This window comes from Cyclopterus lumpus, chromosome 16 (genome assembly GCF_009769545.1).
Source record: "Cyclopterus lumpus isolate fCycLum1 chromosome 16, fCycLum1.pri, whole genome shotgun sequence".
NCBI lineage: Eukaryota > Metazoa > Chordata > Actinopteri > Perciformes > Cyclopteridae > Cyclopterus > Cyclopterus lumpus.
Window position 1 is genome coordinate 11,030,525 of NC_046981.1, and position 17,487 is coordinate 11,048,011.

At 41.5% G+C, this 17,487-nt stretch overlaps 3 protein-coding genes across 6 annotated transcripts; 2 read left to right on the plus strand and 1 right to left on the minus strand.

The window, feature by feature from the left end:
• Nucleotides 1-440: 440 nt before the first annotated feature.
• Nucleotides 441-10,457, plus strand: dap3 (death associated protein 3). 2 transcript variants are annotated; one of them, XM_034552967.1, is made up of 14 exons: nucleotides 441-604; nucleotides 851-892; nucleotides 1,672-1,785; nucleotides 1,951-2,052; nucleotides 2,196-2,304; nucleotides 2,401-2,493; nucleotides 2,580-2,710; nucleotides 3,150-3,230; nucleotides 4,489-4,653; nucleotides 4,746-4,805; nucleotides 4,892-4,981; nucleotides 5,386-5,503; nucleotides 5,601-5,731; nucleotides 10,439-10,457. In XM_034552967.1, the coding sequence occupies exons 2-13, from the start codon at nucleotides 854-856 to the stop codon at nucleotides 5,684-5,686; spliced, it is 1,188 nt and encodes a 395-aa protein (XP_034408858.1). In that variant the 5' UTR covers nucleotides 441-604; nucleotides 851-853; the 3' UTR covers nucleotides 5,687-5,731; nucleotides 10,439-10,457. The 2 variants fall into 2 exon arrangements, with proteins under 2 accessions (XP_034408858.1, XP_034408857.1); XM_034552966.1 differs by lacking the exon at nucleotides 10,439-10,457 and having other exon boundaries at nucleotides 5,601-5,863.
• On the plus strand, nucleotides 6,268-10,988 carry gba (glucosidase, beta, acid). Of its 2 annotated transcripts, none has more exons than XM_034552961.1 (12): nucleotides 6,268-6,377; nucleotides 6,591-6,668; nucleotides 6,776-6,967; nucleotides 7,041-7,187; nucleotides 7,404-7,537; nucleotides 7,617-7,789; nucleotides 7,883-7,972; nucleotides 8,058-8,205; nucleotides 8,907-9,131; nucleotides 9,481-9,644; nucleotides 9,728-9,844; nucleotides 10,209-10,988. In XM_034552961.1, exons 1-12 carry the CDS (start codon nucleotides 6,302-6,304, stop codon nucleotides 10,312-10,314), a joined length of 1,650 nt encoding a protein of 549 aa, XP_034408852.1. In that variant the 5' UTR covers nucleotides 6,268-6,301; the 3' UTR covers nucleotides 10,315-10,988. The 2 variants fall into 2 exon arrangements, with proteins under 2 accessions (XP_034408852.1, XP_034408853.1); XM_034552962.1 differs by having other exon boundaries at nucleotides 6,291-6,480.
• On the minus strand, nucleotides 10,799-17,476 carry rnf115 (ring finger protein 115). Of its 2 annotated transcripts, none has more exons than XM_034552968.1 (9): nucleotides 17,313-17,476; nucleotides 14,942-15,000; nucleotides 14,628-14,718; nucleotides 14,134-14,417; nucleotides 13,910-13,978; nucleotides 13,742-13,814; nucleotides 13,568-13,661; nucleotides 12,785-12,900; nucleotides 10,799-11,993 (listed from the first exon to the last, which is right to left on the minus strand). In XM_034552968.1, exons 1-9 carry the CDS (start codon nucleotides 17,463-17,465, stop codon nucleotides 11,874-11,876), a joined length of 1,059 nt encoding a protein of 352 aa, XP_034408859.1. In that variant the 5' UTR covers nucleotides 17,466-17,476; the 3' UTR covers nucleotides 10,799-11,873. The 2 variants fall into 2 exon arrangements, with proteins under 2 accessions (XP_034408859.1, XP_034408860.1); XM_034552969.1 differs by having other exon boundaries at nucleotides 14,664-14,718; nucleotides 17,313-17,472.
• Between the last annotated feature and the right edge of the window lie 11 nt (nucleotides 17,477-17,487).

Consider the following 17,487-nt stretch of genomic DNA (forward strand, 5'->3'; position numbering starts at 1 on the left):
TATGCATTCTGTCAACTAGGAGTTCCTATCAAGTAGGCTACCGTGTACACAAAGACCCACATTTTTAGGGGTTCTGGGAGTCAAGGAGAATGGGATATTAATTTAGCCTGGAATATACTTTTTGCACAGTATTATCTAAAAGTGAGTTTCTGTTTTTGACAATTGAGCACTACATATCTATTGATATTATAAAACTGAAAATGCTGGAGGCCTAAAAAAGACAACCGTTGCCAATATCTCTTATGCTTTCAAGAGATTAGTTTTATTTATTAAAAAGAGCGCCGTCCTTCTCCAAACAGTTAATTACGTGCAGGACTCCTCCGCTGTGTGTTTACAGCATTCATTACTATTAAAGGTGAAATGTGTCAAGGTCTGTCAAACTCCATTTTCTTCAGTTCTCGCGCCTACTGATTGGCTACAAACATTTGTGATGGTGTAACGTCACTTCCTGCTCCAAGCTGCATGATGGCGGTCCCCATGACAGATCTGGTACATTGACTTGGAGGTGTGGAGTTTACCCTTTTCCTTCGTCCGCTCCGGGGACATTTTATCAATTGATGACCTGAATCGAAATCGTCGCGAGTGAATCTGAACTGAATCTCAGGTAAACTCCAAACACACGTTTCCTCCGCGCTGCTCATGCTGCCTGTTAGAGACGCGCTGCTGGGTGAGGCTAGCGGCTAGCATCAGCAGCAGCGGCTAGCGGCTAACATCAGCGGCTAGCGGCTAACATCAGCGGCTAGCATCACCAGCAGCGGCTAGCTGCGCGTTTACGCAAGGTTAAATGACACTACTTTCTTCATTGACCCCTGAACTATAACTGAAAGTCGTGTCGTGCTCCTTGTTTCAGGTCATGGCGCTGCACAGACTGCCCTTCAGACTCCGGCACACGGTGAGAGCCCTTTTAAACGGCCTGGTTGAGTACTTTTGGAGAAGCTGCAGAAACATAACCTGGACAGTGTATACAGGAATAATTCATTTGTTTAAAATAGGTTTGACCTGGTTTAGAAAAAGAACATGCAAGAAGACGTTTGGGACGTTAAACTGGAGCAAAACACCTGTATTGTATTTCAGTATGTGCATTGCATGTTACCAAAATGTACAGTATATAGTGATTGACAGATCAATTTACATGTCAGCCAATAATAAGTATTCCTTTTGTTTTTATTTACGCAACACATTTTAAAACCGTTTTTAAAATGTTCAAAAGGAATATCAACCAAAGCAAAATGTTATTAAACACATGTTCAATCCAAAGCATCGCTGTATAATTTCACTAATAATAATGTAACAACCTCCTAGCTTTCACATACAGGTTTCTTAAAATATGATTCAGCTTCTCACCTTAAGGTGTTGACACTGGATGTGTCCATTCAGTCCCAGAGGACAGAAAGCATCACCTGCATGGTCCTCATGTTATCATAATGTTCTAGTAGATCCTTCCTTATAAATTCCCTCTAAATATCCAAATCATAATGACAGATTAATCTAGATTCCAGTACAAGCTGTTTCACCACGCTCTCCATCAGTGTATTAATGTGTCATACTGTATACTTGATTTATTAGGTTTATATTTGTTTTAATGTGTCACATATCAATGCAGCACCATATGTTTTGTTCAGATTACTGTTCTAGTTTCTCTTAGTATTCTTTCTATAATTTTTTTTGCAGGTAACGCATGTGAGGTCCCTTCATACCAGTGGATGTGGGCAGCAGCAGGAGGCTGTGGCTGCAGAGTCAGAACATGAGCCGCTTTCAGTTTTCAGAACACAGGAGAACGATCCAGTAAGCAAATCTGACTTAATCAGTGCAAATGTCATCATCATTCTTTCAAGCAGAGGGAAATGGAGCACAGCTGCCTAGTTGCAGCAGGTTTATATTCGTAGCAGCAGTTGTCTGTACATTTGCCTGATTTTAGCTGTTGATCTCACGTATTTTGTCTCTTCCAAGGCGTGTCAGTCGCAGAAACAAATCGGACAGTATTTCACGGTGCCCTCTGCACACATCCGCACTCTGTTCCCTCACGGCCTCCCTCGGCGCTATCAACAACAAGTATGTGCTTATGTGTGTGACGGCATGCACATTATTTTAAACTTACTGGCTCATAAATGGTATTTTGTGACTTGATCTATTGTTTTTGGTTAAATGTATCATGGCAACAAGTGTGTGTGTTTTTAAAAAATATTTTTTTTTAGGTGAAGACGTTTAATGAAGCCTGTGTGATGGTGAGGCAGCCAGCTTTAGAGGTCATCTCTTACCTGAAGAAAGCAGACTACAGCCAACCGTCTCTACGATATTTATTCTGTATCCTTTACAACGCGTGATCACAATCACACACGCAGATAATCATACCCTTGATGCTTCTGATAAACCTGCTGTTAACCTTATCAAGTTGTTCAGATGGGTTGAAGGGCAGTGGGAAGACGATGTCTCTCTGTCACGCACTCCACTTCTGCTACACACAGGGATGGTTGGTGCTGCATGTTCCTGATGGTGAGACAAAGTCAATCGTACAAGGTCTTGGCTCCTCCCACTGCACAGAAGGTGACCCTCCTCCATCTCTGTTTTTTCTAATACAGCTCACCTGTGGGTGAAGAACTGCAAAGAGCTGCTGCCGTCTTCCTACAACACCTCTCGCTTTGATCAGCCATTACAAGCCACCGATTGGTTACGCAACTTCAGAATCACCAATGAGCAATTCCTTTCAAAGGTAAGGATCTTTTTACGCAGTGTGCTTTTTATTAACATCAGTTGTCAGACGATATTTATATACGTTGCAATTTTACAATATGACCATTTGTCACATTAACAAGCAAGCATTTATAGACCTTAAATGAGCCTTCAAGCATCTTCACAGCAGTTTAGTTCACATGCTGATATACATAATTAAACTGGTTTATGACCTGAATCCAGCCTTATGCATCACTCTTAAAGGCAGAGTTTGTAGCACCAGTGTCTTTGCATGGCAGACTAGCACTATATGGTTTGAGGTTTATTATTTGAGGGAAACATTTTATATTTTAATGTACTGAGGATGGAGCATGTTAAGTACTTTAGTGCTCTTTATCATGTAGAAAGGAGTGTTGAACATGGTCAATGAAACTCACTGAAACTGTACTGACAGTGAAACGATATGGCTTCTCTCCCAGATAAAGACAACGCAGCGCTATTCATGGACAAAGAGAGAGTTCACTGAGGAGGGAAGTCCACTCGGGCAGCTTGTGGATCAGGTGAGTTTTCTCATAGGATTATTTAGGATGCAGTTTCTCGTCCTCTGAGACCGTCTCAGCAATCTTTTTGTTTTTGTTACCTATCCATTCCTTTATCTGCTCTACCGATTTCCCCCCAGGGGATCAATAAAGTTTCATCTTTCACCTTGACTGCACTTAGTGGTGATCAATACACAATAAACTGAGCACAAGGATGGATCAGCACAATATATTTGTTCCACACACTGACAAAGACAGAAAAGAGCGGTAGAGTTATGTTCAGTCAGGGAATTTTCCCCTCTTCCAATCAATCATTTGCTCCTTAAAATGAAAAACACATTTTTCGACACCGCTGGTGTTACTGTGAGCTTGAATTGGATCTGATATTAATAGCCAGCCTCCTGACAGCACATTATGGGACAAAATAAATCAAACTAGTTTCAAACCCCCTGCTGAGGCTGTACCTAAAGAAATGGGGCATGCCATTACTGTTTGCTTCGACCATAACTCATCAGCTCCGATTTTGACCTACAAAGTTATTTGTTGATTCTATATAAAATATTCCACTGATTTAGCATTTCACTTCTATAATGGTCAGACTCATGATGGACAATAACAAATACATATTGTCTTTTTTATGCCATGCATTGCTCTTGTCAAAACCTGGTACCTACATAACCCACAATTAGGGTTGTATTGGTTTACCAATATTACGGCATACTGGCAGTTATCATACCATTGTAGATTTGCTCATCTGCGGTATTGATACATCAGGAGCAATCTGGCTGTGCATATGTCGCACATATGTTGCTCCTATGGTCATAAGACATTATTTTAGTATTTAATTTAACATGCTATATTGACGATAATACATGATGTATAGCATATTACACTTACATGATTTTAACAGGTTTAGGATTCTGTTATTATAATTCTGCTCTCATTCCCTTTAAGGGTAATTGTAACTGATTAATAGAATGATAATTAATAATGTTGATACAGTTAAACCATTATATTTTCTGAGATGGTACCATCAGATCGTACTGTGAAATCTCATACTTTTACAACCCACAATGCAATTTCACCGCCAACGGTTGTGTTGGAGATTCAAGTGTGTAGCTCGTAGCAGCAAATGTACGAGCTGATTCATATTATAACTTTTTTCAAACGTGCAGTAGTACTCTTCAAGCAGTCGTGATGTGTTGAATCGGCGGAGTTGCTTTTTAGTTGCTTTCCAGAGATCTTCATCAGGTGTCTGATGGAGTTTATTTTGCTGTAGGGTATATCTCGTGTGAAGAGCAGCAGTGATGTGGTGGGGGCGGTGATGAAGGAGCTGAGGGAGCAAAGCGGGCAGCCAGAGTCAGAATTCCGCCTGGCGGTGGCTGTGGATGGTGTCAACGCCTTGTGGGGAAGATCCACCATCAAGAAGGAAGATAAGAGCGCTGTGAGGAAACCCATAAACCATCCTGTCGCGTCTCATTTATGTCTTCATGCTTCTCCTTCAGCTTATGTGTCTCTCTTTCTTACTGTCATCAGGTGGAGCCAGAGGAGCTCACTTTGGTTTATAACCTGAGAAAGCTGATGACGAGCGGCTGGGTAAGAGAACTGCAAACCAATGCATGAGAATATTACATCACAGATTTTTTAACCTACCCCATTAACATTCACTCTTTTTGTCTCAGACTGGAGGCGCCATCATCACTACTCTGTCTCAGACGGGGTCTCTCTACACTTCAAAATCTTCCTACTTACCTCAAGAGCTGCTGGGAGAGGTCAGAGATAAGTTTATTGTTGCAGTGGGCTGTTATAATATTTATAGCGTGCATATTCTGTATATCTGCATCTCATAATTGTGGGGTCATATAACATTCTTGTCTTACCCCCAAAAAGATGCTATAGTTGCACAACATTAATAATCCATTCAGGAATTGTTCTTGTTTATCTTATCAACTATTTGCTTAATGCTGCATTTAGAATAAATATGAATAGCTCAATCTATTTGAATTAGTAACAGGGCCTGTGGTGCATTTTATATGGTGATATACTTCTGTATTTTCTGATTCATGTGTGAGTTTGATTCAATTAATCTAAAAAGTGTTTGCACGTTACTAAACATGCTTTTTAAATCGATGTTTGATGTCACACATGTTGACTTCCTCTGTGTCTTGCTCATCAGAGGGGGTTTGACAGCATGGACCCGCTCATCCCGGTGTCGGTGCCCAACTACAGCGAGAAGGAGTTTGAGAGCTGTTACCTCTATTTTATGGACCGCCAGTGGCTGCAGCATCCGCAGAGTGAGTGATGATACTGTGGATGCTTTTTTTTTTTTTAAATATAAAATACATTTTAATTATGCTGTTTTAGTAACTTAAAATATGTTTTCCTCATCAGGTCGAACAGAGGAAGGAAAGAAAGAACTCACCTTTTTGAGCAACAGAAACCCAGCGATGTTGGACAGAATTAGTTCCTTCCTATGAAGTTACATAAAGACACACACACACACACACACACACACACACACATACATAAATATGATACACACAAATATACATGAATAGAAATACATAAATGTCCATACCTTTAATGTGTAAATTATGATGCATGTGTGTAACTTTGATAATAAAATGTTGAATAAAACTTCAAACTAATTTAAATTTAACGTGCGGTCTTTAATTGCAAGTAGTTCTGTCATAAAGCCAGATAGACACATTGGAAGAAGATTGAATCACTATAGGAATCTGAAAGGCATTATTTAGGAATGAAAAGATATTATCTGACACTTAGTTAATTTATTTGTGTGATAGAGATGGGTACACTGGGAGAGAGAAAAGTAACGCAAACATCGTTTTCAATCTATATTTTGAGAGGTACTGTGTTTTAGTTTGACAAAGATATTACAATTTGCACAAAAATATACTAAAACGTATTCAAAATACGTGTAATGTTCTTTGTAACCGTCTATAAACAAAACACCTTGAATGAGAAGGTCCGTGTCATGCTTTTTATGGCCAAGCGCCACCTGGCGGCGATTCAAATTCTTGCACAGTTGTTCACGTGACAGTTTACAAGGTCACATGACTGGCCAAAGATAAATGCGATCGTCCGAACGAAGTGGTCGGAGGAAGCGCTGGAATGGCAGCTCGGTGAACGTTGAAGTAACGGCCAGGTGTGAGTATGATGTCATCAACCAGCGGGACGTGCGTCCTCTGAGGGGACGGTGTCTCCTCGATGCTCCGAATGACGTGACGCATACAATGTGCTGAACGCAGCAGTTGGGTCTTTATTCACTTGCACTTTACGATTTCAAGTGCTTGCCGACACTGATTCAAACCGTGTTTTATCGAATTTAATCTCTTAATTGAGATGTTCTTTGTTTTCTAGATAAAATGGCGTTGTTGTTGCCATCATCTGTGATTTTGGCCCTGGTTTTCCTCCAGGCAGAAGTGACCCTCTCTACAGGTAACGCAACACAATGGTTGTATCCTCTTCTGTTGCATGCAATCATACAACTTCTGTTCACCAGCACAGACGGAACATCATGTTGCTGTGACTGCTTCTTCTTCCAGGAAGCAATGAATGTGTTGCTAGAAACTTTGGCCACGACTCTGTGGTGTGTGAGTGTAATGCAACCTACTGTGACAGTGTGGGACCGGTCACTTTGCCTCCACTGGGCCAGTACTCCTCCTACCTGACCAGCAGGGCCGGCAGCAGACTGGAGGCGGGCCGGGGTCTGGTCCAGGTGAACAGCACCGGTGCAGGTGAGCGCTTATGTTGTCTTTAGCTGGAGCAGCTGCAGAGCATCAGCCTCACCTCTCTATGGGTCTCTTTCAGGCCTCAGGCTGACCATCGTTCCCTACCAGAAGTACCAGAAGATCCGGGGATTCGGTGGAGCTCTGACAGACGCAGCAGCCATTAACATCCTGTCTCTTTCTGCTGGTGCACAGGACCAGCTGCTACGTCAGTACTTCTCCCCCGAAGGTACACTCCGTTAAAGGAATCTCCTAAAAATACCCATTTTATGTGCAATAGTAGGGTGTTGGATCAGAAAAGCATAACGCGCCCATGAATTACCAGGATAAGATACACATTTGTGTAATATGTATTATTATTTGCTCAAAGCCAAAAGTAAACAAAGATGAAATGTCCTAAAAATCCAAAGGTTGCTGAATGGTCATGATGCTGTGTCTCTGGCAGGTATTGGCTACAGCGTGGTGCGCGTCCCAATGGCCAGCTGTGACTTCTCCACCCGTCTGTACACATATGCTGACACACCTGGAGACTACAACCTGGACAATTTCACACTGGCCCCGGAGGACGTCAACATGAAGGTCCCTCTCTTCTCCTACTCTCTCACATGCACATGTCCATCACGGCGTAACTCTAATCTCGCCTCATCCTCCTCTTCAGATCCCTCTCCTGCAGCGAGCTCAGGCCTTATCTTCTCGCCCCCTGTCGCTGCTGGCCAGCGCCTGGAGCGCCCCCGCCTGGATGAAAACTAACGGTGCTCTCATAGGAAAGGGCTCCCTGAAGGGCCAACCGGGGGGCAAGGAGCACAAAACCTGGGCTCAGTACTACATCAGGTGACACGTGGAGCTTTACCTTAATGCAATGTCACATGTTGGCAATTCTTTTTACAAGGAAACATTATTGCTTTTTTTTCCCTTTCCTCTCAGGTTCCTTGAGGAATATGCTAAATATAACTTGACCTTCTGGGCTTTGACAACGGGAAATGAGCCCTCTGCAGGACAGATTACAAACTACAGGTCTCTCCTCGCATTATATTACACCGAATGAACCATCACCGTGGATCATAAACTGCACAACAGATTGAGAAGTCTCTTACTGCAGTTTCCAGGCTCTTGGCTTCACTCCTGAGGAGCAGAGGGACTGGGTGGCTCTGGATCTGGGCCCTGCCCTGCACGCTTCTTCACACCCACGCACACACGTCCTCATCCTGGATGACAACCGCCTGCTGCTGCCTCACTGGGCCAAAGTGGTGAGTCCAAGGACGGAGAGATAGTGGAGAAAGTCATGGTACACGTTGTTGTACCTGAGGCTACTCTGCAGTTGCAGGCAAACAATTTGGATTTTCAACATAAATCAGTGCAAGGAAAGCAAATATATTAAACGATACTAAAAGATCTTAAAAGTTGACAACTAATTGTTTAATATTTGCAGCTCTAGTTTTAGTTTGAAGCTCTTAAAAATAGATTCACTGTTTAATTTCATATTTTTTATTGACACAAAGAACATTATTTGATGGTAGAATTATATGTTATTAAGTTATTAAAGTTCTTCTCAGCAATACCTAATACTAATTCCTAATGTTATAATCAATAGCATTAATGCAGCTTGGACCCAATGAGCAGCATAAAACGTAAGGATGGATTAACCAATTAAAAATGATAAATTAAGTTACGTTAATTAATGTTGTTGCTAAAATTGACACCCATTGTGAGACGACGAGATTCTTGGCTGCTGTAGCGCACAATCCCTGTTGCACCGGACTGACCGTCTGCATTCACATTAAAAAGATATTTAAGAGAAGAAAATTACTCTTTAGTTCCACATGAGGCCTTTTTTGAAGAGGAAGAAACAAAATACAATGTGTTTATGATTTTTTTTTTTAGTACCTGCAGACATCCTGAAAGGACATTGTGAATTTTCTGTGTTTTATTTTTTAACTTTCCCCTCCAGGTCCTAAATGATGTCCATGCGGGAAGGTTCATTCACGGCGTGGCAGTTCACTGGTACATGGACACCCTCGTCCCCGCAGAGATAAGCCTGGGAGTCATCCATCATCTCTACCCAGAGTATTACCTGTTTGCCACGGAGGCCTGTTCTGGCTGGAGCCCACTGGACCGAGGGGTGAAGCTGGGCAGCTGGGACCGGGCGGAACAGTACGCACATGACATTATAGAGGTAAGACCACCTTATCTGTTGCATGAGGCTTGTTCAGTCAGATCCACCGTGACAGATTGGACAAGCTGTGAGCTGTTGCTGAAGAAATGACCCGCAGGCCATCAGAGCATGCTGCAACTGGTGTTTTGTTTCTTCTTTCTTCACTCTCTCCAAAATGAAATTGAACTCCCTCCATTCTATCTATTTTTGCATGGCGGCATTCAGACTGAGAGTGTTTGTGTAGATGTGCTGTTCCTCGTGACATTTAAACAAAGCACCGGTCCAATGAATTAATTTAAACAAAACCTCTTGGTGCAAAGTTACAAAGCACAGACTGGATGCTGAACTATCGGTGTTTCCCCCACGGCAGGACTTAAATCATTACGTGGTGGGTTGGACTGACTGGAACCTGGCATTGGACCAGACTGGTGGGCCAAACTGGGTTAAAAACTTTGTGGACAGCCCTGTAATCGTGGATGCACAGCGGGACGTCTTCTACAAGCAGCCGAACTTCTACAGCATGGCCCACTTCAGGTATGAAACGGGCTCTCACTGGATCCTTTTTCCACACCTGTTCCCTCATTACAAGGTCTAATGAGATCTTCTTTTGTATCCAGTAAGTTCCTGTGGGAAGGGTCTCGGAGAGTGGGCGTGTCCACCAGTCAGGAAACCGAGCTGGAACACTCTGCCTTTGTCAGACCAGATGGCTCAGTAGTGCTCATCATACTCAACCGGTACGGGACAAACTATCTGTACTTAACCGTGTACTTGTTATTTTTCAGGTAGGGCTGAACAATGTTGAAAAAATGTGTAATTCTATGCCATTCTTTTTCCGGATCTTGAAATTGCATTATGATTTGTAATATTAGAGGGAATGATCGTTTTTACATAATTATTCTCATTTTCATTCTTGTTTAAATTATTATGGTAGACTTTTTGCAGAGATAAGTACCAGACAAAGATGTTGTTTAGGTCTGTAGAATATGATGCGTAGGCCAGGACAACTACTTTACCTAATATTATGCCTCCTGCTATTTGAAAAATGAAGTGGGCCATATTGCGATTCTGTTCAAATTTGTATTAATTGTACGGTTGTAGGTCATCATCAGTGATCCAGTTTGAAGTCGGGGATCTCGCTGTGGGCTACATCTCCTCCACGTCACCGGCTCGTTCATTGCTCACACTGGCCTGGAACACACACTGATTATTAATACAAGTTCACAAACACCTCGACCACATGACAAATGTTTTATGCACATTTCATGTTGAAAACCTTATCCTTACCAAAGCTTGTATTACTCTGAATGGGTTGTTTCTATTAAGCAACTCACACACACACACACACATCACCGCTTTAGTGATTTCATTAGTCACTCAAATTAACCTCAAACATGAATAACTTCAAATGATTTGATTTTCCTTCAAAAGTCTAAAATGCTTTTTTACACAGAGTCCTATTGGGAACCTGAAAGTAATGAACGTATCAGTTCACCTGTGGGTGTAACTACTGCCTTGATTTACAGCTAATAAGATGCTTTAAGTCTCCTCCACCAAGAAATCATATAAATGTACAGAAATTGTAAATGCCTTCTGTTGCCATTTCATTTGAAATAAAGCGCAATTTATTTTTTGGGTGCAGTCACCCAGGGTTGAGAACAAATACTGTAAATAAGCGGTTGAGAACAATGAAAATTCAACTATGACCATTTGTCAATTTATTAATACATCATAGACATTTTTTCATATATATAATATACAGTTTGATAACCAGGTAATTTCACATTTGTGTCTCCATTCTCAAAGTTCTTTTTCCTTTGCAAACCATAAGTTGTTGGACTAAAATTATTTACATCAAAAAGTGATAAAAAAAAAAAAAAAGTGAAACAAAAGATGGTCATAAACGGAGAAATAAAATGACAGAGGGATGCCATCTGTTTATAATATATACACCAGGAGGACTGTTTTAATCTAAATGACTAGAGAGTGGGTCCATTGTATTCCCTTATTGGTATATTTAATTTCTTTCCCCGTAAGGTGTAAGGAATCCCTTGCTTTCATTCAATGTCACAGCTTCCATTTGTGGCCATTAATTAAACAGCAGCGACTCAACATGATTCGTAAAAAAAAGAAACAGTTCTTTTATTGAAGTACACTACAGAGAGTGGACCCAATAAAATGAACACCTTTACAATCCAATAAAACACCACCAGAATAAATAGAGTTCAATCAAGATCTTCCCTAAAAGAAATCTCAACAAACAATTATTCATACACCCTTCATGAACATACCATGTATTGCAGGGCTATAGGTGTTCATGTTGTTAAGTCCAGACCCTGTAAATGAGTGAAGCTAATTTTCTGATGAGTGAAGAGGGCATGGTGCGATATAAAAAAAAGATTTCCCCCCAATAGTGTATTGCAGCACTGCATTTCAAGAAAGATGGAGTTTGCTTTAGAGGTGGAAGTAGAGAAGACATAGGCTTGATCATCATCAATCAAGTCTGGTTTTTATGAGGCAAAAAAAAAGAAGAGAAGAAGAAAGATCTCCCAGACCTCAACTGACTGTAGAGTCTGTACGGGTATCTGTATACAAGGTTGAGGAGAAAAGGCATTAAAATAGAAAAATGAAAAGTACAAAAAATATCAGACTGAGATGATTAAGACGGCAACAGAGATGAAAAGAGGAAAGTGATAAGCGCTTTGTCTTCTCGGTGTGTTGTTGGATGTAGGCGAGGATAACCAAAGGATGAGACAGGTGGGTGTCTCAGAAGGACCATCTCTCCTGTGTGCGGGGGTCCATGGAGAGGGTGGGGGACTCTGATGGGGGCTGGCTGCTGCTGTCTTCTCCGTTCAAACTCTTCCTACACACTGGACATGTGTCATGCTGAGTGGCCACAGAACAGAATATAGATAACATTAGCTTTAGGCATTTTTAGAAGTTAACGTGTTATTATAGTCTCATCAGGCTGCCAAATGAACATTGAATGAAGCGTCTCTCGTGATGTGTAATCCAAGATCCTCTGTGCTTTGTTTACGTAGCTGTGCCGGCCACGTGTGCCTTTTCAAAAGCATGCAAGTGTGCCCAACTGGTTAGCTCCTGGTCGCTCATACAGCCGATAACACCATCCCGACCAACTGCGTCGTCAGGGAGGCGTAGCGCCCACCCGCCGGTTAACACCGTTAGCGCTGTCGTTTGCATTGTTGCCCCCGTTAACTAACAGCTCAGCCATTGCCAAGTGGACGGACTAGATATGCTCTATCTTCACCTTGAACAATGTATTGTTGATTTTCATTTGAAAATCTTTCAAGGAAATTCTAAAGTTAAGGCTGGGAATATTTTATACATTTTCTTATTCGATTAAAATGACCAAAGCACACAGTGTACTGATCCAATTAACTAACCAGGATTTCCATTCTGATACAGGTTATTCCCCCGTGCAATTAACCTTGGTTGTTGTCTGAAAACTATTATGAACACAATTGAGCCACTCAGTACCACCAGGCAACAATGTTCCTTATTTTCAATAAACAGAAGGACAACTTTGGGCAACCAAAGCATGTGTTCAGATTAACTTTAGGTCTTAATACTTGATGCTTGAGCACTGTGAATATCTCACAGTATCACATGTCAGATCTATTTTGTGAGTTTGTGAAACCCTCTTTGTTGTGACTCACCATTTCCAGCCATGGTACTATACAGTCTGAATGAAAGAAGTGGTTACAGGGTAGCTGTCTGACTGGCTCTCCCACTGCGAAGTCCTCTTTGCACACCGGACATTCCATACAGCAGTCTGCAGGGGTAGAAGAGATGCGTTATCAATACCCTCGTGGATTTGAGTGATTTATAGTGTTAATCATGACTGAATTAAGATCAGTTATTTAGCAGTAAAACAGTTTTAACGGTATCAAGCATGTTTTTTATTTTTACTAATTACTAAAAACAATTATACAAAAGGATAAAGGCCCGATTCTTTAAGACACGTGGATAGTCATGCCTCCAAAGTCACATGACCGCATACACAGAAGAGGAAGTCAAGAACAACAAATCCACAACACATCTAAAAGTAATTTATGGAAAACATTATTGATACTCAAAGTTAATGGATTTTTCGCTCCGGCTTCTCTTGTCAGCCGGCAGCAGACTTGTTATGATGTATGTTGTGCTGCACAGACTTCTGAACAAATAAGCATGCGTTTACATGACAGATCTGTTACTGGTGTTTTATTAGGAGTCCCTGTGTATGCATAAATAAGCCAGTAATTACTAAGAAGTTAGTGTTCCTTTTCATACAGACTTAATAATAGATTCACCAACAGCTGGTCCAACCCAAGGTGTGCATTTCGATAATTGTTTAAATATGGTTAGTGCATGCCAAAGATCAAACATGTCCATGAGCAATATAGCAATTTGTTCTTGGCGAGTTAAAAACACAAACAGGAAAATAAGGAATTACTCACCTGCTTGTTCCTGAGAGATATTGACAGTTGGGAGAGAAGAGATCTTCTCTTTCTCTGCTGGAGGAGGTCCTGTGTTCTCCAACTGACCTAGTAACTACACACACAAACGTATTTGTAAACTGGAGAGAAATTGAAAGGTGACAGGGACATAAAGTTCTCCTAAGTTTGGTTTACCTGTGTTATCACGGCGTCTAACCCTCCCTGTCCCCAGGCGTAATCGCCTGGGTTAGAGTGTAGCATCCCTGTCCTGGGAGAGACACAAACACCACAAGCTGATAAGAAATAGCACTTACACTGTGATGCTAGCACTAACACTGTGATGCTCCTGTAATAGCATCTTACCATGAGAGGGGGGGTGAGCCAGGGACTCCAGAGTTGGCAAAGAGGCCGGCGAGAAACTGTTGTACAATCCTGAGAAACAGAGAAAATATACAACTGTTAATGGCATCACCAAAAATAAGAGCAATTAGTATTAGCATAACTAGCACTGTCATCAAGTGGGAATGTGCAAGACGGAGAAGAGAGCCAAGACGATGGTAAACAAGACTGAACTGTCAGTTACTCACCCCTCCACAGCAGGCGAGCGGTCTGGTCTACTGCTGCCTCTGGACCGGTATCTCCTCTGGCTGTGCAAGCGAGGGGGACGTCCTGGTCCCCAGTGCTCCCCGGCTCCGAGTAGACCGCCCATAGGTCCCCCTAGGCCTGCTGGGACTGACCCTCCGATTGGTCCCCCTCCCAACCCCCCCAGGTCACTGAGACCCCCCAAGCGCCCTCCAGGGAGCCGAGGTTCTGAGTCAGGTGTGTCCCCGTCTGCTGTAAATGGCCGCTCCAGTAACAACAGATGCCATAGCTGCAGGGATGGTGGGATTTGACCGGGGAGGAGACACGGGTTTGAAGAAAGAGATTTTCAGACAGAAAGTGGGATTAAGGGTAGGAAAGCAGGCAGGACAAGGGGAAAAGAGAGGAAGAAAAAGAGAAAAAGTGAGTCAAGAACAGTGCAGGGAAAGAACAAGTGAAAACATAATTGATTGCAATAAATCCTCTTCGCCCACTTCCCCACCCAATTCTCTCCAAAATCCGTCAAGTCAGCTTCTACCTCTGCAAATTGTGTGGCAGCGTCATCTATCCCGTTAGCGACACCCTCTAGAAGACTGAGAGAAACCGCACACAAAAGGGACAAAAGATACATTAGTAACGTCCACTGAACCCTATACACATGTTCAGGTTTAGTGCTGGTCTGAGACAACTTTCTACAGTGCAACATATGGCTTCTTGTTAATAACCACGAGGAAACAACTCATCTAGCTGATTTTGCTCCAGACCAACACTAAAAAGGTAGAATTAGGATGATTCGTAGAATAACACGTCTCTCACCTGGAATCTTCGGTTACTTCCTCTATGAATCCCGAGTCACATCTTGGACAGATGTACTCCTGAAATATTCACGACAAAAATTAAGTCGCAGTGGAGAGAAACATGCACATTGCATTTTTTCTGGAAACCAAGATGACATTTTCAAATGTCTTGTTTTGTTCGACCAACAGTCCACAACCCAACAATATTCATTTGACAATTATATAAGCATAGAAAAGCAGCCCAATTCTCACACTAGAGAAGCCAAAATGTCATTTCTGCTTTAGAAATTATTTAAACAAATAATTGATTATCAAAAGTAGTTGTTGAGCGACTATAAATGGATTATTTTACATATTTTTTCAGCTCTACTTTAGTAAAATCCCTTTGAGATGATCCATTTATATGATTTTATTAACCAAATGAATTACAAGAAAATATTTATTACATAAACAAGAAAATCCATGTTTGAGGTTTTTGTTATACACATGTGAAAGGTTGTGTCTGGTGTAATACATGAGAAATTCCCAGTCAGATTCTTTAAAAGTAATATCTAGTATTTGCCAAATTGTGATATGATACCTAGAAAAAAAAACACTTGGTCTTTGAAGGAAATCATAACAACATTGTAAAGACATTATGCCGACCTTGTGTTTTATGAATGCAGCCCAGTGTGTGTGCGTGTGCGTGTGTTATAGAAGCCACTACAATAGAATGTGAAACACACAACTGGTAGATTGTACATCTGGATCATGATGTCAGCTCAGTGTAAGACAGGGTTTCCCCAACTACGGGAACAGGACTGAAGTGGGGTCATTTAATATACAGCAGAAGAGATTAGACGGATGTGTTTGTTATATAACACGTTGATGACAAAAAAGTAGGTCAAAAATATTTTATAGCATATATTTTAACTCTGTTCTATTTGGAGCTCACTGAATGCTTTTCCATTCTGACTATATACACACACACACTATATAACATCCTTTATTAGCTTGGTTTACAAACATTTGGGAATGTAAAACTATGGTCATGTTTTGAATCGTTTGGAAAAACCCTGCAGTAAGCAAACCCTGGCAAGTGAGTTGTATGTAATTTGCTCATAGAAACGTTATCATAACCGTTGCATAAATGGATACATGACCCTTTGGGATATACTGTAGTAGTGTGTTGGTGTTGCAGTTAGTTGGCTCAGTGACAACATGCCACAGGATTGAGTGTTCTTGAGAAAAGCAGGCCGGTTTAGAGTCAATGACAGGGCCGGCTGGAATTAACCTCAACCAAACCATAAAAATATGGATTCAACTGACAGCAGGATAATCTGGTGGACTGCTGACACAATGACTGCCAGATATTAGGTACTTTTTGTCCACCTCATTTATATTAATCAAGATGGACTAAGTAAACAATTAAAATATTAGGGCATCATCTAACACCTACTTTCATATTCAGTTAATATACCAATTATTTTATCGTTTAATGGATACATTATTGGGTCAGTATAATAACAATATAGAAAAATAGCTTGTGTACAACCAACAGACTTAAACCGAAATATATATATATTGTACTTTCATAAAAGATTATGAAAACCTGGAAATCTTAACATTTGAGATGCTCCAACTAGAAAATGTGTTTGCATTTTACTGAATGACAATGATCAATATCAACCATTATAACCTTCGTGAACCTAGGATTTAGTACAGGGTTGTTGTGTTCGGCTTGATTGGGTTGAACTAACGCGAGGTGTACTCAATAAACTGGCGACTGTGTGTAAATAGAGAACCCTAACAAATACAAAGGACGTCGGATATGCGTGTAATATATGCTGCGGTTAGTTAAGGCCTGTGAAGATTTGGACCATGTCAGCGTCTCGACATTATGTTACTCTCACTTTTCACTTCACAACTGAAACTGAAAACGACGTGTTTATGTTCCCTAACATTTCACAACTCGTCCTGTCAAGTGTGCGTTTTAACAGAAACAACCCTGAAAACGAGAGTAACCCTAATATCAGTCAGCTAGCGTTAATACTACTCCTGTCTCTATAATTAACTAAGAACAACATAGACCTCCTCTTTGAGCTGTTTCTCACAAGCTGTCAAAGCGAGGCGTCAAAGCAAAGTGCGTTGACCAAACTGTCCCAAACATGCCACCCGGACTCATATCGATGTTTGCTTTTGATGCTTATTGTTGAACAAGACATTTGTGTCACGAGTTTTATTTAGAGAGTTAACAACAACAAACGCCGCTGACTGCTAACTGGCTAGCTAGTGTTTAGCTGTAAGCAAGCGAGCGAAACAATCGGTATTTCGGAAAAAGGTTGACTTGTCAACGGCACATGGTGTACAAGAGAGTGTGATGGACAAATACAAGAATGCGTCTGCCTTACCGGGAGTTTAGGATTCACTTCTCCCTTACAACAGTGACAGAAAAACCGATGCGGTGGAACAGCCGCAGCCTCCGCCATCTTCCCCCGACCAGCACAAACACTGACGTCGGTCCTCCACGAACTGAAGACAGCTGTCCACCTCCAGCCCGGCATGCACCGCGGCACCGCACGGCCA